This window comes from Stegostoma tigrinum, chromosome 16 (genome assembly GCF_030684315.1).
Source record: "Stegostoma tigrinum isolate sSteTig4 chromosome 16, sSteTig4.hap1, whole genome shotgun sequence".
Taxonomy (NCBI): Eukaryota; Metazoa; Chordata; class Chondrichthyes; order Orectolobiformes; family Stegostomatidae; genus Stegostoma; species Stegostoma tigrinum.
In genome coordinates this window covers 49,110,095-49,133,489 of record NC_081369.1, presented here as the reverse complement: position 1 = coordinate 49,133,489, position 23,395 = coordinate 49,110,095, and the positions used below count along the sequence as shown (strand labels likewise).

The 23,395-nt window shown below is 40.3% G+C and overlaps 1 protein-coding gene across 1 annotated transcript in view; it reads right to left on the bottom strand.

Moving 5' to 3' along the window:
- The window catches only part of usp10 (ubiquitin specific peptidase 10), a 66,499-nt gene that overhangs the window by 2,505 nt on the left and 40,599 nt on the right, over nucleotides 1-23,395 (bottom strand). The window contains exons 10-13 of the mRNA XM_048546577.1: nucleotides 22,293-22,470; nucleotides 18,732-18,897; nucleotides 17,459-17,603; nucleotides 12,981-13,046 (exon numbers count right to left, since the gene is read on the bottom strand). Coding sequence (XP_048402534.1) covers nucleotides 12,981-13,046; nucleotides 17,459-17,603; nucleotides 18,732-18,897; nucleotides 22,293-22,470 — 555 coding nt within the window. The remainder of the gene's footprint in view (nucleotides 1-12,980; nucleotides 13,047-17,458; nucleotides 17,604-18,731; nucleotides 18,898-22,292; nucleotides 22,471-23,395) is intronic.

Sequence of the window (23,395 nt, the reverse complement as noted above, 5' to 3'; positions counted from 1 at the left end):
GACTCTGTCCTCACGACAGCAGGTCAGATCAGCTTTTGTCTGTGATCTTACATTGTTTTAGCTTAGACAGCCAGTCATTCAAGCAGAGACAAACCATGTCAAAACTTGTATGAAAAGATACTTTGGGAAATCAACGCAACACGGTATATAAAGAAAGTGCACAATACGTGTTCAGTTTTGTTTACCAGCTTCTCAGATTTTTGAAAGGTGAGCGGCACACATTTCATGCACACACTTAGTTGACTTAAAGAGTCAACTACAAGCAGCTTTATAGTATTGTACCCAATGCTCTTGCAGAACCCTCATCCCAAGCCCAGATGGGCAGCAGTCACTTCAGGTAATTTGCTTAAAAATGCCAAAGCTGTAACTTATATATGTTTTTTTTAAAAAAAAATCCTCCATACACCAGTTAGTTGCACAGTTTGTAAGTCTAAAAGTCGCTGGCTAAAAATATTTTTTGTTCCTTTAAAGCTTTTTGCAATCTGAAAGCATTTCAGAAATCAATTAAATGACTATGTGCTGTACAAGGATTTACCTTAAAGTACTTTTTTCTCCCCCCTTCTCTTGCAGAGGAGTTTGCACTTCAAGGAAACTATAGTTCTAACATTTGTTCGACAGAAACATCCTCATTGGAATAGCATAAAAGTAAAAGAATTATTTGTTGCAAGCAGCACCATCACTGGGTTCTTTAAAGGAAACTGCGTTTTTGTGCACTTTAGTCATACTAATTCATGAAGAGGCTGCAGTAGTAAATTTTAAAGTTGGAATAAATTAACATTGACCAGGTTGGCATTAAACAAAAGAACTATTTTTGTCTATATCTTAGCCAATCTTTAAGATGATTTAAATTGATTCAGTGAGTTACTTTTCACAAACGGAAGTAGTATAAACATGATAACCAATTAAGTGTTAAAATGAATTAAATTACACAATCTACTAAACGGTCTGTCATGTCCAATTTGAAGTAAAAAACAAATCAATACAATCTCATGTCCAATGTTCCCACCCATCCATGTGCAGAATGTGTATAGATTTCAAGGTAATATAGAGATATGCACTACCAAAGGAAGCAAAAATCTATATTTAAGTTATCACACACATATAAGACTGAATGTAACCCAGTAATGAGATGGCAAAATGCTAACAGAATTTAGCAAACCTCAATTTTAAATTTACCTGAGCACCATTTGAACTCATGACCTCTAGTTCTAAATACAACAAAACTATTACACTACAATTCATTTTTATATTGTAGCTGATTTAAAACAAAACGTCAAACTAGCAGCAGTGGCTCAAGACGAGTATGTTTGTTTCAATTTGACAAATTCAAAATTCAAACAACTAAGCAGGCTTTTTTAAAAATTGATAGCATGTAAAAAGCAACTTATTTTTCTTCCGAGTGATTTCTTTACTTGAAACTGCTATGAGTAGTGAGAGGAAGATTGCTTAATCTCTTCACTTCAACAAATATAAATCAGGCGGAGATAACGTGTCTATAAATTTGATGAGATTGGCTATTTTGAACTGGAGAATGAAGGTCAGAGACACAGTTTCCATGCAAGTTAAACGAACATTAAAAAAGGAAAAAGACATCATCCAGGAACTGGGGAGGACAGAACTGTGGGAAGAATGAGCGAGAATAGTTGTTGAGACAGCTTAAGAAAGCAATGGCATTTATTTCACCTAAAATATTTTTATTTAATATTCTGGAGTTTAAGTGTACAAAATTTCACTTTTCAAACTAAACTGTCTCTCAACAAAAGTGAATTTGGGAGAGCTAGTATATAAAAGAATGCAATTTAAAATGTTCCATGAGACAACCTCCCAACCTTTCCGATATTGCGATTACAGAACCAGGAGTTTATAATACAGGAGGCCCGTCAACCCATCATGCCTGTACTGGCTCCCAAAAGAGTGACCCAGCAAGTTTCAATTCTCCAGCCCTTTAAAGAATCAAATTCAAATATATAATCCACCTTTTGAAACCCTCCTATGGAATCCAACTTCATCACTCCCGCAGGCAAAACATTCCAAAACCAGCTGAGTCAAAAAGTTTCTTCTCATCTCATTCCTAGTTCACTTGCTGACAATCTCAAAATTGTGACCCCGAGTTACTGACAAACCAATTAATGGAAACCAAACATCATCTTTACCCTGTAAAAACTGTTCTTAATTTTGAACAGTTCAGTGGGGTCAGCTCTTAGTCTTCTCTGCTCCAACAGAATAAGCCCAATTTCTCAAATCTTTTCTTGTACTTAAAATTCCTGTTGTTCTAGTAAACCTCCTTTGCAGGCTCTCCCATGCTTGAATACCTTTCCTTAAAGAAGGAACTGAACACAATACTCCAAATGTGGACTGACTAATGATTTGTAGAGGTACAGCATGACTTCCTTGCTTTTATACTGTAGGCCTCTACTTATAAACCCATAAGCCTTCTTCACAACTGTTTCAACTTGCCTGGCTACATTCAGAAAAGTATAGGTGAACCCCAAGGTTCCTCTGCACCTGTACTTCCCTCAAAGTTGTACATTCAGCCTGTATTGATTCTTTCTTCGAAAGTGTACCCTCATTTCTCTGCATTGAAATTCATCTGCCAGGTGACTGCCCATTTGGCCAATTTGTCAATGCCTCCCTGAAATCACCTAGCATCATCCTCACAAGCTTAATATCAGGTTAAGGAATACAAAACATGCCCAAACACCTTTGAAAAGCTGTGTTTTTAAAGTGCCAAATGTCTTCAGGGGTCAATCTTCATTTAAAAGTTCTACAGAACCAGCTGCAGTAGGATGGCTACACGAGTGGCATTAAACAGTCCCAAAATCATCTTTCAATGTACCAACAAACTCAGTGCCTCCTCCTGAACGTCCTGCTCAGTAAGCACTCAGAAGTGGAGGGAGGCCTAGAGACGTAGAGACCAACAGGCCAAGCCAGAGGGAGATGTGGGGAGAGAGAGGGAGGAGGTGGAGAAAGAGATTTATTGAAAATGCCACAGGATAGATGAGTCCCAAAATGCTGTTAGATTTCAGGAACTAAAGAGGGGTTTTTGGCTCTTAATTCCACCTGATTAAGGCAGGCATGGCTTTCACCCATTAATCTCCTGTCATGGGCACCTAGTAATTCTTTGCTTGTATGCTGCAGCGTCAACAGAAGTATATTGCCCATCATGAAAAACACAACTACTGGCATTAAAAGTCCAACACTTGAGGAAGCAAAATTGCTCTCATCTGTGCATTTGTTTGTGGCTGACCTCAACTAACAGCTCAGGTTTGCTAAGATATACAGCTTCAAGTGATGCACTGCCTGTCTACCTATATGTTCTCTTTTAAATTCATTTTAAACAGTTACACTCTTCAGAGAATTTAATGACAGCCAACGTGCTGGTCTTATCCACATACAAACCAGTGTGCAGAGCAGAAATATGTTGTATTGCCAGATATAAAATTAGACATGTTCAAGCTTATGTTCTAAATGTCCCACTGAGGTTGAATTCATTTTGTAATCAAGATTAAATATAGCATCAAGTAACTTGAAAACCTGCCAATCTCCCATACCAATACTAGATTGAAATAAGTTTTCCACTAAGTGGTGGCTAGACAGAGAACATGGAAAGAAAGAATCATGTCAGATATATGTGAAAGAAGAAAGGACAGTTTGGTGAAATGACAATGCAGCCCAACCAATTTTTTAAACTTGCAGTAGCAGCATAGTAACATGTTTCATTGGCTGGCATGACAGCATTTTACTTTCATGAACACCAAGGGCCGAAAATGTTATCCAGCAGTGGAAATCTCCACAAAGACCCATACAGACCACTGACTAATGCCAGAAGTCCACAAGCCTAGATACAAAGGTATGGCAATTCATAGCAACCAGGGACTGGTTGTGGAGCTAGGGTAGTGTAATAAACATCGAAGTAGTAAATAAAATTATGGGAGGCATGGATAAGGTGGATAGTTGGAGTCTGTTTCCCCAGGGTGAAAACATCAAATACTAGGAGACATAGATTTAAGGTTGGGTTGGGGGGTGGGGGATTTCAAAGTAAATGTGCAAGGAAAACATTTTTTTCTACTTATGTAGAGGGCTGTAGGTACTTGGATTGTGCTACCAAGAGTGCTGGTAGAGGCAAAGAGGCACTTACACACTAACAGGCACAGAGTAGAGGGATACAGACCAGGCGCAGGCAAATGGCATTAGTTTAGAATGGCACTGTGCTCAGCACAAAGTATGCCAAAAGGCTTGTTCCTATGCTGCGCTGATCTACATTCTATACCACAGTACTGTTTGTGTGTGGCTGGAGGGCTTACAGGACCTTTTATCCTTTGATAAAATTCCAAAAGAACACTCTGCCAGTCCCCAAAATAACAATCTTTTTAATATTAACAATATTTTAATGGCAAGACATACTAACAAATTTGTACTAAAATCTATATCATACCATTAGTGAAAGGTAATGCATATGGAAGTTGTATTGCTGCCAAATGCAAATTTGTTAAACAGGTTCAGTCTAGTTTGCAAGTTTCATGTAACCATATGAATAATCCCTTAGAAAATGTGAGAATCATAATGAACTGTAAATTATGTCTCCAACGCCAAATGTACCGCTAAAACTGTACTGAAACAATTTTAAATCACTTCATAAATTCTAAATAATTACTTCAACACTGCAAGGGATAATCCATTTCAAAGATCATGGCCACAGTCATTACAAGAAAGATAATTGCCACAATTGATTCTTGCTCAGAATTAGCTGATCTCAGCCACTGCAGTGGTACTAACATCAGTCTCTCGGAGGAAATTGAAGCAAGATAACCTATTCTAGATCTCTATCCAATGATTCATGCTAAAATGATGCAAGTATACATGATGGACAGTGTAGAACCAGAATATTATTCCATGCTACACACTGTTTGAACTGATGCATAAAGAACGCTGACATTGAAACACGGACAGTTGCATCTTGGATACCATCCCAGCAGGCTCAGCCAATTGCAGGACAAAGCATTATAGAAGTTAACAAAACTAAGAACACACGAAGAATCTCTTTAAGCACTAGAGATGTAATATTGTTACAGTTTAAAATAGTTTCAGAGACAGGAGGAACTGCAGATGCTAAAGAATCTGAGATAACAAGGTGTAGAGCTGGATGAACACAGCAGGCCAAGCAGCAGTGGAGCAGGAAGGCAGACGTTTCAGGCCTAGACCCTTCTTCAGGAAATCTAGGCCCATAATGTCAGCGTTCCTGCTCCTCTGATGCTGCTTGGCCTGCTGTGTTCATCCAGCTCTACACCTCGTTATCTCAGATTCTCCAGCCTCTAAAGTTCCAATCTCTGAAACTATTTTAAACTGTAACAATGTTACATTTCTGGTGTTTCAAGAGATTCTTCACGTGTTCTTAGTTTTGTTAACTTCTATAATGCTTTGTCCTGCAACTGGCTGAACCTGCGGGGATGGTTTCCAAGATGCAACTGTCCGTGTTTCAGTGTCAGCGTTCTTTATGCATCAGTTCAGAGTGTGTAGCATGGAATAATATTCTGGTTCTACACTGTCCATCACGTATACCTGCATCATTTTAGTATGAATCATTGGATAGAGATCTAGAATAGGTTATCTTGCTTCATTTTCCTCTGAGAGACCAATGCTAGCAGTCAAGGCCTGAAACATCAGCCTTCCTGCTCCTCTGATGCTGTTTGGCCTGCTGTGTTCATCCAGCTCTATACCTTGTTATTACAGTTTAAAATACTTTACTTTTAATTTATTTTGCAGTATGACAGTTTTAAGTGTGGTCCAATCTAAAAGCTGTTAAAATGTACTTTTTAAAATCTGGGCAGGTAAGTTAGCCAGAAAGGAAGTTAAACTTTGAGCATGCTTCAGCTTCCTTCTTGAATTGTGCATGACGGGGTCAAGTATTAAGACCATAAGACATAGGAGTGGAAGTAAGGCCATTCGGCCCATCAAGTCCACTCCACCATTTAAACCATGGCTGATGGGCATTTCAACTCCACTTCCCTGCACTCTCCCTGTAGCCCTTGATTCCTTCTGAGATCAAGAATTTGTCAATCTCTGCCTTGAAGGCATCTAACGTCCCAGCCTCCACTGAACTTCGTGGCAAGGAATTCCACGAGCCCACCACTCTCTGGCTGAAGAAATGTCATCTCATTTCCGTTTTAAATTTACCCCCTCTAATTTTAAGGCTGTGCCCACAGGTCCTAGTCTCCCTGCCCAACGGAAACAACGGAAAAGGACGAGAGAAGTGAGAGGAAGAACAGGTTAGGGAGGAGGGGACGAGCTGGGCTGGTTTTGTGATGCAGTGAGGGAGGGGGAGATTTTGAAGCTTGTGAAGTCCACATTGATACCATTGGGCTGCAGGGATCCCAAGCGGAATATGAATTGCTGTTCCTGCAACCTTCGGGTGGCATCATTGTGGCACTGCAGGAGGCCCAGGAAGGACATGTCGTTTGAGGAATAGGAGGGGGAGTTAAAATGGTTCGCGACCGGGAGGTGCAGTTGTTTATTGCGAATGGCGCAGAGGTGTTCTGCAAAGCGGCGCCCAGGCCTCCACTTGGTTTCCCCAATGTAGACAGAGCCACACCGGGTACAGTGGATACAGTATACTACATTGGCAGATGTGCAGGTGAACATCTGCTAATATGGAAGTCATCTTGGGGCCTGGGATGGGGGTGAGGGAGGTGGTGTGGGGGCAAGTGTAGCACTTCCTGTGGTTGCAGGAAAAGGTGCCGGGTGAGGTGGGGTTGGAGGGGAGTGTGGAGCGGACAAGGGAGAGAGTGGTTTCTCCGGAAGGCAGACAAGGGTGGGGACGGAAAGATGTCTTGGGTGGTGGGGTCGGATTGTGGATGACGGAAGTGTCGGAGGATGATGCGTTCTATATCTCCCCCTCCCCCACTGCAGCCCAGCTCATCCCCTCCTCCCTAACATGTTCTTCCTCTCACCTATCTCCTCCTCCCACCTCAAGCCGCACCTCCATTTCCCACCTACCAACCTCATCCCGCCTCCTTGACCTGTCTGTCCTCCCCGGACTGACCATCCCCTCCCCACCTATACTCTCCTCTCCACCTTCTTTGGTCCGCCTCCCCCTATTTATTTCAGAAACCTCTCCCATCCCCCTCTCTGAAGAAGGGTCTCGACCCAAAACGTCAGCTTTTGTGCTCCTGAGATGCTGCTTGGCCTGCTGTGTTCATCCAGCTTCACACTTTGTTATCTTGGATTCTCCAGCATCTGCAGTTCCCATTATCTCTGATTCCAACCTAGAGTATAGCTTTCATTCTGCTGTTCAGTTTTGTCTTCCTATGTGCAATCTTAAATAGGACTGGTATAGTGGTACAGAAGTTGGCATTGTTGCCTTAGCGCTAGAGCCCCAGGTTCAATTCCAGCTTCAGTGACTGTGTGGAGTTTGCAGTTTTCACTCTATCTGCACAGTGCTCCAGTTTTGTCCCACAGTGCAAGTCAGGTGGATTGGCCATGCTAAACTGCCCCAGTGTCTCGAGTTGTGCTAACAAAGTGGATCAACCACGGGAAACATGGGATTATGGGGATAGGGTGGGAGCAGGTGGGATGATCTTCGGAGGGTTGGTTCAGACTCAATGGGCCGAGCAGCGTTTATCTGCACTAATGGGGTTCTATGATTCTCTCTGATGGCTCCCCCTGTAGCAGCGTGCAGTGGAATTCTAGGAATAGGAAACATTGCAGCTACATATCTTTCAGTTACTACATTGTTGATATATATTAGCCAGAACTATATTCTTGAAAGAATAGAATGGCTCCACTTTAAACAGTCAATTTTTTAAAAAGTGTAAAGTCAGGTGTTATTTCTTCAAATGGAGACAAGTCCCAGAATGTCAATATTTGCACTTGGCCCACTCACACAAAAATGTTTGAAATTCCATTATTGCATGAAGCCAAATGGAAGGGGTGAAAGAAAATTTGTTTAAATTCATCACAAGTTCTGAATTGCTATTTGTCTAAAAAATGTGCTAAATCCTATACAGGCATCTGTCCTCTGACAATTAAATTATTCAACATTCCTGAAGGTAATAAAACATTGCACAATTTAAGATCCCAGCATTCAGACTTTTGTTCTCTTTAATGTTAAATCCCATCTGTATTTCATCTCGTCACAAGCAAACATGTCTTCTCCTGACTGCAGATGGAGTAAAGATCACAGTTGCTTATTTAGTCTCAAGTGAAACTCAATTATCCAGTTTATCAAAACCCCAACCACTATAATGCCCATGCTTTACAGATTCACAATGTAATTTGATGTTCATTCACTACCATATGCTGAAAACATGGGAACATCAAGAATATATTTCATCATAATGCAAGCATCTTCAAGGTATTCTCCAATGTAATATCTGTTGCTGTGAAACTGTCCAAATTATTTCTAATATGGGAAATTGTCAAGTACCCATATGAAATAAATTGCTAAGGCTATTCAGTCACAGTGGTCACCTAAAAATGTACAAAGTGGATAATAAATCAAGTAGTTTAAAGGCAACAGAAATGCAGAAAAGGAACAACAAAGCAAAATGGTGGCCCAGGTTACTTTACGATGGTCAAATCATCTGAATATTTTTCTCTTCCTGTAGTGGAAAAATTCTCTTTTGAATGGAGAAAAACCATATTTCTCAGTTTACAAAGTTGAGCAATAAATGTAATACTTATTTTAAAAAAGGCAGACTGAGATATAGTTTTACACTAAGTTGACAAGAGGAAAATAGAAATATTAAGATAATGCTCATTAAGATAATAAATAGAAAGCGGGACATAACACCAGCACTTCGTCGGAGGCTCACTGATGATGTTACCTAGAATGGTGACAAAACATCTGAAAACTAACCTTCCAGCTCAGCGAGCAAACTCACATCCATAACACTCAACATGGGAACATCACTCATTCACATCAACTAACAGGGTGTGGCTATCTCAGAATTGGTGAAAAAAGTTTTGCACAATTCAAATCACAAATATTTGAGATAATCTTCAAAAATTGCAAAGGTACTTGGTTGGAGAATCAGAAACACAAGTTCAACAAGCAGACTGCAATTAAGGAGAAACTTGCTCCTCATACTATAGTTACTTGATGTCTGTTACACTTTGTACCAGTACCAAAAAGTTGAATATTCAATTCTTTGTCAAAGATATCAATCACATTCAGGAGAAACTAAATAAGATACAGCCATGAAACAGGAAAACTTTGGAATTTTTTTTGATCCAAAAAAAGTTGGAAAACGAGAAACAACCAGTTTTGAATATCCAATTTAACAATTCATTCGGTAGGACGAACAAGTGCAGGACTTACACAGTTAATGGTAGGGCTCTAATGTTGATGAACAGAGAAACCCGGGGGTTCTCATACATAATTCATTGAAGGTGGCAGCACAAATAGATTGGGTCGTAAAGAAGGCATTTGGTACATTTGCCTCCATTGCTCAGACTACAGGGTCTGGAGTTGGGACATCATGATGCGGTTGTACAGGAGGTTGGTGAGACCCCAGTTTTCTGGTCGCCCGGGTACACAAAGATTATTACTAAATTACAGAGGGTGCAGAAAAAAATTCATAAGAATGTTACCAAGACTTGGATTATAGGTCTTGAGTTATAAGGAGAGGCTGGATAGGCTGGGGTGCCCCCCCACTAGAACATAGGAGGCTGAGGGGGTCACCTGAAAGGTTTTTAAAATCATGGGGAGCTTAACTAAATCCAAGTAAATTTCAGAGGATGGCGAGATCGTAGGTTCAGTTTCAAAAGCAGAAGCAAATGATCCCCAAGATGCCATAATGTATCAAGAGACCCTTGGGTAGAATTAGCAAGTAAAAGGGAACTCTCAAAACAAATACACAAATGCAGCTGATTTTAAATCTTCTGTCAAGCAAACTCAAAGCTAAGAAGTACTTTAAATTCAGCACCACACAAAAAAGTTCCAGGAAGAATCCTAAACACAGACTTCTGATGTAAGCTATTATTTAGCTTCTTTAACACCAAGCTCATCCACAGACATCGGTATCTAGTCGGCCAAGAGTTAAATTGAGTACTAAGCATCAAATATTCCTGGATCTAATCCAGATCTCTATATAACTGTTCTTTTACATTTGCATTATAGAATGACATTTTAATAAACTAAACTTTATAGCTCATTGAATGCTAACCTTACATTCCAGGTTTATAACTGATGTTGAAGATCTGAGTCACAGAATCATACAGTATGGAAACAGACACTTCAGTCCAACCAGTCCATGCCAAACATAATCCCAAACTAAACTAGTCCCACTTGCCTGCTCCTAACCCATATCCCTCCACACCTTTCCTATACATGTACTTAATCCAACTGTCTTTTAAACACTGTAGTTGGACTCGCATCCACCATATTCTCAAAGTTCATTTCACATGCAAACCACTCAAAATAAAAATGTTTTTAAATCTCTCTCCTCTCACCTTACAAATATTCCCCCTTGTCTTTAAATCCTCATTCTAGGGAAAAGATAATTACCGTCTATAGCTCTCATTTTATAAATTTCCATGTGTTAACCACCTACACGCCAATGAAAAAGTCCCTGCCTATCCAGCCTTTCTTTATAACTCAAAACTTCGACACCCAGTAACTTCTTGGTAAATCTCTTCCAAACCCTCTCCAGCTTGATAATATCCTTCCAATAACAGGGAAACCAGAACTGGGCATAATATTCCAGAAGAGGCCTCACAAAGGCTTCCCAACTCCCATATTCAAAGGACTGAGCAATGAAGACAAGCATGTCAAACGCCATTTAAACCATCCCATCTATGCGCAACAGGAACTTCAATGAGTTAAAACCCTGCACCCCTCAGTCCCTCTGTTCTACATCATTACCCAAAGATCCTACCACTAATTGTACAAGACCTACCCTTTGTTGTATCAAAATGCAAACCTCGCAAAACTCCGTCTGCCATTTTTCAGCCAATGACCCTTTGGTCAAGATCCCTCTGTAATCTTAAAAACCTTCTTCACGACCTACAATGCCACCAATTTTGGTGTCAGCTGCAAAAATTACTAATCACGCATTTCACATTCTCATCCAAGTTATTTATATAAATGACAATCAAAAGTGGACCCAAAACCAATCCCTGTGGAGCACTGCTGGTCACAGGCTTCTAGTCCGAAAAGCAACCCTCCACCATTATTCTGTCTCTTGCCATTAAGCCAATTACATATCCAATTGGCAAGCTCACCCTGAACCCCATGTGACCTAACTTTACTAATTAATTAGTCTACCAAGCAGAACCTTGCCAAAGGCTTCACTAAAATCTAAAAACACATTTACTCCTCTGCCATCAACCTTTTTGTAACTTCCCCAAAAACTCAATCAAGTTTGACAGACACTAACTTCCTCACACAGAACCATGCTGACTATCCCTAAATCAAGGTTCGCCTCTCTACACGTCCATGAACCCGATCATTTATAATCACCTCCAACAAGTTATCCACAACCGCAGTCAGACGCAGAGGTCTATAGTTCCCCTGTTTCTCCTTACAACCTTCCTGAAGCAAAAAAGATACATTGGCCATTCTTCAGTCATCAGGCACCTCAACTGCAGTTATAGATGATGCAAAAATTTCCGTACGAGATCTTGTAATTTCCTCCCTTCCTTCCCACAACATTCTGGGATACGTTAGATTAGGTCCCGGAGGCTTATCCCCCTTTATATTCTCAAAGACCTCCTGAATTTTCAATTCTGTAACTGCTTTTCTATGGACTGCTTTTAAAACATCAAAGTTTATTTCTCTGCATTGTCTAGGCATCATTTCTTTCTCCACAGCAAAAACTAAACGCTAAATGTAGGGGTTGAACCCCAGCTCCTGGGGTTCAAAAGAAAGACAACGTCCGTGATCTTTAAAAGGCCCTACTCTCTCGCTCTTAATGTATTTGCAGAATCTCCTTGGATTATCCTTAACCTTATCTGCCAATACTATTTTGTATTCCTTCTTTGCCTTCCTGATTTCTCTCTCAAAACAATATAAAAAGAGAGTCTATGAGCATTCTTAAGAGATTCAATTGAACTAAATTGTCTATATCTAAAATAAGATTCTCTTTTATTCTTGACTAGAACCTCAATATCTTTATTCATCCACTGCTCTTTAATCTCACCAGCCTTACCCTACACTCTAACAGGAACAAAATGCCTCTGAACCGTCATCACACTGTTGAACGCTTCCCACTTGTCAGATGTCCTTTTACCTGCGAACTGTCTATTATAATCAACTTTTGAAAGTTGCCTTACTCCAATTAAAACCTTTACCTTTCATGGAAGGCTTATGCTTTTGCATAGACATTCTGAAACTAATGAAATTATGGTCGTTAGACCTACAGGGTTCCCTCACGCTCGCCTCAGTCACCTGCCCTGCCTTATTACCCAAAAGGAGGTCTAGTTTTGTTCCCTCTCCAGTCGGAGAATCCACTTATTGATAAAGTAAGTTATCTTGAACACACCTGTCAAATTCTTCACCATCCAAACCTTTTAACGCTTTGGTAGCCCCAGACAATGTTTGGAGAATACACCTTATGGTGCTTACATATATCAGACCTGAATGTTGCTCACAAATTTGAATTTTTTCAAACAGTGTCATCTTTTGTCACAAAGAAAGTAGCCTCAACCAGATGTATCCCCAGGGGAGGTAAAATTTCACATTTAGGATTTTGCATATTGCATTCTTGTACTTGCCAAATTGCAAATTAAACAAAAATGCACCCTAGATGGAAGCAAGAAGCCACTGAAATGTACGTGCTATTTTGAAAAGCTCCAAGTCACCATGCCCCTGATTTAAACATTAAGACTTCCCACCAGTGCATAGGAATTTGGCAAAATGAGACAACATCATTTAATTCATCAGTGTTACAAGTGTTACAACAATTTTATTCCCAAAGTTTACTATTTTAATTCTGTTTGCATTGTTACAAATATAAATGACACATTTTTAATATCTTACATACCTGCAAAGAGTCGATAGGTTCGCTGGACTTTGAAAATCTTACCCTTCACACCAGGAGAAAGGAGATCTAAAAGAAAAGGAATAGTTTAATAAAGCTTCTTAGACTGGCCAGTTTATCACAGCCAAGCCTTAACAATGTACAAGAAAAACTTGGGAAAGGTCAGCGCTAAGACGATAGTAGTGCTGTGGTCGTGGAGGCAGGTGCGGCACACATGGTTGAGGAGTGATTCAGCCGAACATGAATCAAAAATCCTGTGAATGTGCAATATTCACATATGAAAGCTGGACACCCTGCATTAAAAGGTACTGTGAATTCAAAATATCCACTTCATATTATCTGATCAAGGGAGCATAAAAATCATAGAATTGTAGAATTATACAGGACAGAAAAGGCTGTCAGCCCACTACTCTAAAACTAGACTTGTTCCACCTTCTAGCACAGCCCATAGCCTTTAATGCTGTGGTATTTTAAGCGCTCACCCAAGTATGTTTTTTTGAAAGATTGTGGCGTTTTCCATCTCAACTGTCCTCCCAGGTAGTGCATTTCAGATTCCCACCATCCTCTGGGTGAATACATTTTCTGGAAATCCCCTCAAAATGCCCTGCTGTTCACCTTAAAATTGGACCCTTTTGTTATTGACTTCAACTGGAGGCACCAGCTGTTTTCTATCCAACGTCTCCATGGTTCTCAATCAGGTCCACACTCAGTCTTCTTCACACTGAACTAAAAATCCTGAGCTTATCCCGCCTCTCTTTGTAGCTAAACTGCTTCATTCCAGGCAACATCCTGGTGAATCTCTTTGCACCCTCTCCAGTGCAATCACATCTTTCCAACAGGCCAGAACTGCACATGATGACACAACAGGTAAGTGTACCCCTTCTTAACTACTCTATTATACCTGTCCCCTCGCCTTCAGGGACTTGTGGACAACCAACCCAAGATCCCTCTGAGCTTCCTGGTGTCCCGAGTTTCATGGAGTACTCCCTTGTCGTGCGATTTCATCCAAAGTGCATCATCTCATACTCAAATTCCATCTGCCACTAATTGGGCCATCTAAGCAACCCAACTATATCCTCCTGCCCAAAATCACTGCCATCGTGGTCAAACACCTGGCCAATTTTTACATCATCCACAAAATTTATTTCCATCCACATTTTCTCACCCGTGTCATTTATAGAAATCACAAACATTAAAGTGCTGATCCATGTGGTACACCACTACACACCAGTATCGAGTCACACCAGAGTCTTCAACCACCAGCCTGTCTCCTGACACTAAAGCCAACTTTGGACCTAACGTGCCAAGTTACTCTGGGTCCAATATGCTTTTGCTTTGATTTTTAAAATCAGTCCCCCATGTGGGACCTTGTCAAAGGTATTGCTGAAATCTTTAGAAACTACCCTCATCTGCACACCTAGACACCACCTTGAAAAATTCAGTCAAATTTGTTCAGTATGACCTTCCTGCGATACAGCCATGCTGACTATCCCTATTCAAACCTAGTCTCTCCAAAACAGGATTAATTGTCTGCTTTAGAATATTTCCTAATAGTTTCCCTTTCACTGATAAGGTGCGCACCAGTCTGTAATTTCCTGGTTTCTCTCTACCACTCCAGTTGCTCTCCAGTCCTCTGCCCAGCAGAGAATTTAAAACTTTCAGTCAGAGCCCCTGTAACCACCTCCTGCATCTCCCACAACACCCTGGGTAGAAACGTCATCTGGAAAAATGCAGAATAAAGATCTGTCTTTCTTCAATGAAATCCATTTTAGCAATTTACAGTAGACCAATGCCAACATAATTTTCCACAAAGGTAACAACACAGAAATCAGAAAGATCGAAAATTCCTGAATCTTGAGCACATTCTGTACATTATGTCTTGGAAAAGGCAAGAAACAGGGCCATAAATATTCCTTAGTGAGGACTTAAAGGATGGATTATAAAGCAACGTACAAAGAAAGCACTGTATAAAGCTTACTTTTGCTCATATTCAAACTGAACCAAGGACTCTTCTCGAAGAACCCAGGGCCATATCCGAATGAACACTTTGTCAAAAGGAAGCAAAGGATGCTCTCAGAATCCATGCACTACCTAGGGCAGCATTCCCTTTTCAAGGGCCTCTCACACATGCACACAGAATTGGTTACAGGTAAGGAATACTGTCCTATGTTTTAAATGGCCAGTCATGACTCCAGCGCAGATGGAAGTTGCACATGGTGACTATGCACAGTCACCATCATAATGCTTCCAAAAAAATTGCTCAGGAAATTACATTTTCTGCTGGGCAATTCCTTGATGCCTGGGGCCCTCAAAAAGTCACAGATTTCAGAGATTGAAGTCTAAAGTGGATTACTGAAGAAAAGCTGGACACTTAAATACATAGCTATGCAAAATTGATTGCGAAGTTTCCTGCAATAGGACAATGATTATACTTCAAATTGCTTGCAATGCCCCAAGATCATGGAAGACACAATAAGATGCAAATCCGTGTCTATTTCCACTATTTTTAAAATGTGGACAACTATAAAGGTATAACTTAACTGACTGCCAGTCCCACCTAATAGGTGCATTTTTATGCTGTAAAATATTCTCAGTGACATTAAGGTTAATTCTCAATTTAGACACTGATATGATTGGCACTTTAAAAAACTTCAATGTCATGTGGACACCATTTATTGTGCATCCCTCGTCACCCTCGAGATAGTATAGATGAGGTGCCTCTTAAACTGAAATCCATTTGCTGCAGGTAGACCCAGAATGCCATTAGGGAGTCCCAAGATCATGACCCAGTGACACTGAAGGAACAGGCATACATTTCCAAGTCAGGATAAGTGGCTTGGAGGGAAACTTGCTAGTGGTGGTGATCCCATGTACCTGTGTCCTCCTCGATGGTTGTGGGCATGGATTTGGAAGGTGCTTTTTTAAGCAGCCTTGGCAAATTTTTACAATGTATCCTGTAAATGGCACACATTACTGCTACAAAACAGTGATAAATAGAGAATGCTTGTGGATATTGTTCCAATGAACTGAGGTGCTTTGTCCAGGATGGTGTCGGGCTTCTCGATGGAGCTGCACTCAAGAGGTAAAGTAGGGTGTGACAGGGTTAAGGCTAGCCATCATGCTCCTGACTTGCACCTTATTGATGAAGGACAGACTTTGGGGAGTCAGGTGGTGTTGTGCTCAAGGCTCAAAGATTTCTAACCTTTGACCAGCTCTTTCAGCCAGAGTACTTATATGGCTAGTCCAATCCTGTTTGACTCAACGACAACCTTTGATGTTGTTAGTGAGGGATTCAGTGATGGTAATGCCATCTAAGGTCAAGAGTGATTGTTAAATTCTCTCTTGATCATTACCTGGTATTTGTGTGATGTGAATTTTACATGTTACTTGTCAACTCAAAACATGGATATTGTCCAGATCTTGCTGCATTTGGACAGGCACGGCAACAGTATGAGCTATCACAAATGGGGGTAAACATAGTGGAGTAAATCACTGAACATCCCCAGTTCTATCCTTGTCATAGAACAGATATGCTCGATGAAGGAATTTAGGGTGTCCTGGGCCCAGGCATCCTGAGTAACTCAATTCCAGGACATTTCTGCTGGAATGGAGTTCCTCAACAACCACACCAATTTCTTGTGTGTCAGGTTTGACTTCAGCCAGCACAGAGTATTTTCCCTGATCCCCAAGATCCCAGTTTTGCTAGGATCCCTTGATGACCTACTTGGTCAAATTTGATCATTATGTCATGGTTAGTTACCAGCACCGGTGGAACTCAGTTCTTGTGTGTTTGTTTTAACTAAGGTTGGGTGGATCTGACAGAAACCAACCTGAAAGTCAGTAAGTAGGTTATTGTTAAGCATGTGTTGTTTGCGTCATTGACAGTACTATCAAACAATCACATTGGTCTATTCTTCTGCTTTCCCTCCCATAACCATCAGTGGGGTGTCCAAACAGCGGAGATGGTCATCATGTCTGACATTGAATAACTTTTAAAGAGGAGCTGAAGGAAGGAATAAGAGTTAGTTAAAAGACAGAAATACATTCGGGTGGGCAATGGGTGGTAGACTGTATATCCTTTTCCAGTGCTGACTTCTCAACTCTTATTTTGGGTTATTTCATGCTGTGTTCAAAGAAAAGCCATCTAAGTTTACCAAGTGTACAATGACTAAACTTTGCCAGCAATAACTGTCAAATAGGAATGAAGCATTTCACAAGAAAAAAAAATCAGACAGGGATAACCTCAAGTCAAAATCACTTATCACTGCCTCACAGTAATTCTTGCAAAACCTTTGATCTGTTTCCCACAAAACTGTAACATTACAAATTCAAAAACAGCGAAACAGCAGGTGCAGGATCCTGAGTTCTATGATAAATGACTATGATAAATGGAGTCCATTTCAGTGCACAGGGGTTCAAAAAAAAAAGCACAATATCCAGTGCAGCCAATCAATTCACCGTTAGTATAATGCAACACTTACCCTTGCTTATTTCAAGGTCAATGGGGTAATCAATATTCTTGATCAATTTCTGGCATCCTCCAGTCTTTTCATAAATGAAACGTTTAAGATGCAAGACAAGAACAGGTGGCAATTCTTCTAAGGTAACACGACGACAAATCTCAACCTGAAACAGCAAGGGGAAATTAGTTTAGAGTCTTGAATTCAGTAACATTCCAATGCTACATGAGCAAAATGGCCAGTGAGACTGTGAAAATTAATCCAGAAAACACTAAATACATCAGTTTTTATTTGGAAATGAGATCAATTTATTTTACACATGGCAGGATTTATTTAATAATTAGATATTTTAGCCACCTGTAAAAATAAAGCATCTCCAAAATGTTCCAACGAACTTTTATTTAATGAATTTAATACATTAAGGCAGTGGGATAGAAGAGTCTTCAGCCACAAATTGCATACAATTCCATTTTATCTTCCCTGATTTACTCAGAGCTCTTCCAGTAAAACCTGAACAACAGGAAAGGAGATGGAACCCTTCTGCCAAAGGGAGATAAATAAGAATCTGAAAGTAGACTGGCACCCAATGGACCAGAACAGCATTTAACTTAAGACATCTGCACTGCTGGCTTGAAACTTGACTTTATAAACTAAGGGTTGTAATCATTTCTCCACTCTTGAACAAAGTCACAGAGATGATGTTCGGGATCACAAGCTTCATTGCCTCATCGGCAACCCTGACAACTCAAGCAACTGCCTCATCCATTGCTTTTCCATTAATATCAAGGTACGGACAGTGAACCCAACACGCTAGTTAACCTCCAAAGATTTTTAGCAATGATGCCCAGGGGGCCCGTGATGCTTGTGCATCAACTCAAAGGCAGATAAGTGTAACTCAGTGACTGAGTGCTTGCAGTAAAACAAGAATGCTTCGAATGGGATTCATTGACACTTCTGTATTTAAAGCACTGGAATTGATAAGATAAATCTGCAGCAAAATCCCAATTATGGGTGTAATTTAAAACGGCCAAAATTGTGGCTGTATATACTTCATGAGCATTTTAAAAATGAGCAGTACCAGCATAGGCTACAGAGAAGGTATATATATTTCACATTATGTTTAGAAAAACCTAAGTTAACTGTTATAAGTTGATGTGAAAAATAAAATGCTTGTATACAATACTGGTAATTCAAAGGGTATACAAGTAGAATTCAAAGCATTCAGTTTAAATTTAAGTAGATTTGATTTTGTTCCCATTTATATTTTAAATCCATTATAGTTAGAAGCGTGTACCTCCTGCTTGGTCTTAGTGGTGTATCCCTGGACAGACTCCCTGGCCACCAAGCTTTCCAGAGCATCCTGCACTGTGCGAATCTTTTCAGACTGTATATCAAGCTGCAGTGAGAAGAACAGCTGAAGGGTAGCAGATTCCTTGGAACTTTGCTGGTAAACCACAGATCTGAAAGCAAGGTAAGAAGTGAACAGGTTTTCAACGTTTACACGACACAAAGTTTGAGAAAATCCAGGACAAAGCAGCCTGCTTGATTGGCACTATATCTACAAGCATCCACTCCCTCCACCACCTATGCTCAGTACACACTGCTGTTACTTCTACAAGATTCTCCGCAGAAATTCACAAAAAAGCCTTAGACAGTACCTTCCAAACTTTCAACCATTCCCATCTAGAAAAATGAGAACAGCAGAAACATCAAAACACCACCATCTGCAAACTCCCTTCCAAGTCGACTTGGAAATAAATTGCCGTGTCTTTCCTGTGACTCAGTCAAAATCACGGAACTGTCTTCCTAAGAGTATTCTGGGTCTGCCTACAGGGGATGGACTGTGGTAGCTCAAAAATAAACAGTTCAGTACCATCTTCAAGGCGAACCAGAAATGGGCAACAAGTGCTGGACTGCCAGCAATGCCCATGCCACATGAGTGAATAAACAAAACAGATTTTAGGATGCTGTCTGGCCAAGTGCTCACAGTTCATTGCCCATATTCCTGGCCTTGCTTTTATGAACAGATTATCCAACTCTTAAAATAATCCAGCGATTCCCTGGGAAAAATTGTTTTAAAAATAATTCTAAACAAAGAAAAACAAATTTTAAAAGGAAAATTCTTTCATCTAATTATTTGAAAAACCTGCGTAGAAGTTGAATCTGGTGGAAGAGATAGCCCAACAAAAATAATGATCATTTTCAAAGTAAACTGAAATTGAAGAAAGGCTCAGCAGATCCGGCAGCATGAATTCAGAGGAAGATCCAGATCCAGAAATGCTAACTCTGATTTCACCCCCCCGAGATTTTTTTTTTTTATTTTTAATTCATTCATGGAATGAGGGTATTGCTGGCGAGGCAGCATTTATTGCCCATCCCTAATTACCCAGAGGGTACTGAAGAGTCAACCACATTGCTGTGGGTCTGAAGTCACATGTATGCCAGACCAGGTAAGGATGGCAGTTTCCTTCCCTAATGGACATTAGTGAACCAGTTGGGTTTTTCCCCAATCGACAATGGATTCATAGTCATCACTAGATTCTTAATTCCAGATAGTTATCGAATTCAAAATCTGCTGTGGCGGGATTCAAAACCAGGTCCCCAGAATGTTATCTGGGTCTCTGGATTAACAAGTCCAGTGATAATACCACTGGGCCATTGCCTCCCCAGATGCTGTCAGACCTGTTTCTGTGTCTGGATTTCCAGCATCCGCAGTTCTTTTGGTTTTTATCATTCTGAAAGGTTCTTCCATCACATTGATTCTTGGTGAAGCAAAATCTAGCTACTCAGCTTTTCTGTTTATTTATTGGAGCATTGTAATGACATGGCTCATTTTTTAAGACTAGTTCTGCAACCACATTGCTGACTAATGTATTGCCTTCCTCTTTAGTTTGGCAAGCGCCTAAACAAAAAAAAAATAAACTTTTGACTTTACACACTAGTCCTTCTATTCATGGACTCACATTGCCACCCTAAATGAGCTAAGCTCCCATCCATGCTAAATGGTGACAGCAGCAGTACACTGTCCATTCACAAGAAAAATATTATTAATCCTTTGGTTGTACAGAACTTGAACATTGCTGAATAGACTCAACTTGTTGAAGCTTTTCAAATTGCACACATCAGGACAATTCAGAAGTACGTTATTTTAAAGGGAGACCAAAACTTATACTGCATGAGAGAAGAATGCTTATTTTTGAATAAGTAGTCATTGATAGAGCTGATGTCACGGAGAAAATGCAGAGTTAACACCAAAAGCATTTCTGCCACTGAAGAACATTTGTTGGGTAATCCAGAGAGTGTAAAGAAAAATGCTGACAATCAATTTAGACTGCTCACATAGGATCACTATTGTGTGCCCATATACAGAAGGTTGCATTAATACGTCTAACCTGAAGACAAAGAACATGTACGTGCACTTCAATTGTTGCATTTCGATAAAGTAGCTGACAACCATTTGCTGATTCATTTCCCAAGACAATGCCTTAAACCAATCAATAGTAAATCTGCCTGTTTTTAAATTTAAAAAACCTTGATAGTTCATTGCTCCATCATCATTATTTGGTGATTAACTATTAACACCACTACTAAGAGTCCACTTGCCAACTAATAAGCACTCTCTTCTCAGAGTAAAAATGTTGGTTTCCTCTTTAAGTGGCATTCTTATGAATCACCTTGATGAGCAAGACTTCGTTTTCTCAGAAACAATCTTATTGTTTCATGCAAATAAACCAAATCAAACATCAGAAAAAAGTTACAGGATTCGAGTCAGAACTCCACAGCACAGAAACATATCGTGCAGGCCAGCTAATCGTGCTTGCCAGATATCCTAAACTAATCTAATCCCATCTGCCAGCATTTGGCCCGTGTCTCTCTCAACCCTTCCTATTCATGTACCATCCAGGTGCTTTTAAAATGTTGTAATTGTATCAGCCTCCATCAACTCAGTCCATACACACACCACCCTCTACCTGAAAAGTGGCCCCTTAGGGCCCTTTTAAATCTTTCTCCTCTCACACTAAACTTGTGCCCTCCAGCTTTGGACTCCCCTACCCTGGAGAAAAAAATCTTGGCCATTCACCCTATCCTTGACCTTCACGATTTATAAACTTCTGTATGGTCACCCTTCTGCCTCTGACATTCGAAAGGAAATAGCCACAGCCTATTCAGCCTCTCCACATAGCTTAAACTCACTAAACCTGGCAACATTCTTGTAAATCTTTTCTGCACACTTTCAAGTTTAGAATCTTTGTTCCAGCAGGGAGACCAGAACTGAATGCTGCATTCCAAAAGTGGCCTGACCAATGTCCTATACAGCCACAAAGTAACATCCCAATTCTATATTCAATGCAATGACCAATAAAGGCAAGCATACCACTAGCCTTCTTCACTATTGTTTACCTGTAACTTCACCTTCTCGGAACTATGAACCTACACCCCAAGGTCTTTTTTTTTAAACCATTAAGCGTACAAGCCCTGCCCTGATCCACCTTTCCAAAACGCAACACCTCTCACTTACCTTACAACAAATTGGTAGGTGGCCAATTTGCCCCTCTAGCTTTTGATATGATCTCAACCCAGCTTATTGCCTATCTGCAATAAGCTTTGACACTCTCATTACTCAAGAGTCTACCTACTTTTGTCTTCAAAAATATTCAATAACCTCACTTCCACTGCAGAGTTCCAAGTATCCGCAATTCTCCAAGAAAATAATTCTCTTTCTTAAATAGGAAACCCTTAGTTTTAAATAGTGCATGGGCAAGTCACAAGAACATGAAATTTGCATTAATTCCAGGGAAAGTATAAAACAATGATTGTAGAATAACTCATTAAAAGCTCACAGAATATACACTACCTGATGTGCCCACCAAAGACATCAGTGATAGGGGTTCGAATGAAGTCAGATTGCCGAGTAACAGAGGTTTTATTTCGGGGTCCTACTTGCTCCCATTCATCCTCGCTGCCTTCACTTTGCTCCTCCAAGTCTTCTTCAAGTCCTTGTTGCAATTCAGGTCCGTTTGAAACAACATTTCCTGTTATGAACATTTTTAAAAAAAACAATAAACCTCACAGCTGTTTACAGACTACATTTAGTATGTCCCAGCACTTGTGGGAATAGGACTTTTGAAAAAATAAATTCTGTAGTTAGGCATGAATATAAGTCATACTTGGGTCCAAATTCTCACTACAAAAGCAAGCATCTCCATCTTGATCTGTAGATTTTGAGGTGACAACTGCCTGGATTGGATTGGTTCTGCGTGGTGGAAAGGATATACCTCTACAATTGTCAACAATGCTGAGAAATGCCACTGTTGTAACTATGTTAGAATTCCTTGGCAAAAAACACAAAGTTCTAGAGCAAAGGTCTTTAGTGCAATAGCCAGCACGTTGTCAGGACACACAGCCTTTGATGTATCTAGTACTGTTCATCATTTCCTGGCCGGCACAGAGCAAACTGGATTGACGAAGGGACTGCCTTTTCGAATGGTGAGACTTCAGGAAGTGTCCAAGATGAATCATCAATTTGGAACTCCTGACTAAAGACAGATTCCAGCAAATGTACAAATGTAGGGTGGCAATATTCATGAGCCCTTTTGCCAAGTTGATTGTTTAACTGTCTGCCACCATTCACAACTGGATGTGATGTGACTGCAGAGCTCTGACCTGTTAGCTGGGAAATCCCTTAATTTGTCTGTAGTATACTAATTCTAGCATAACTGATGCACGGTTTAGTTTCAACAGGTTCCACTTCATTTTTAAGTATACCTGATGGTGCTTCTCCTGGCACAGTCACATCTGCTCATCAATGAAGCAGGGCTGATCTCATGGCTTGTGAGGAACAAGCTAGTCCCAAGCTTACAATAACAGTGTATGGTTCTGCTGCTGACAATGGTTTTAGAGGATTATGACCTTCCAGCTTTGAACTGCTAGACCAGCGAACTGGGAGGGCCACATGGA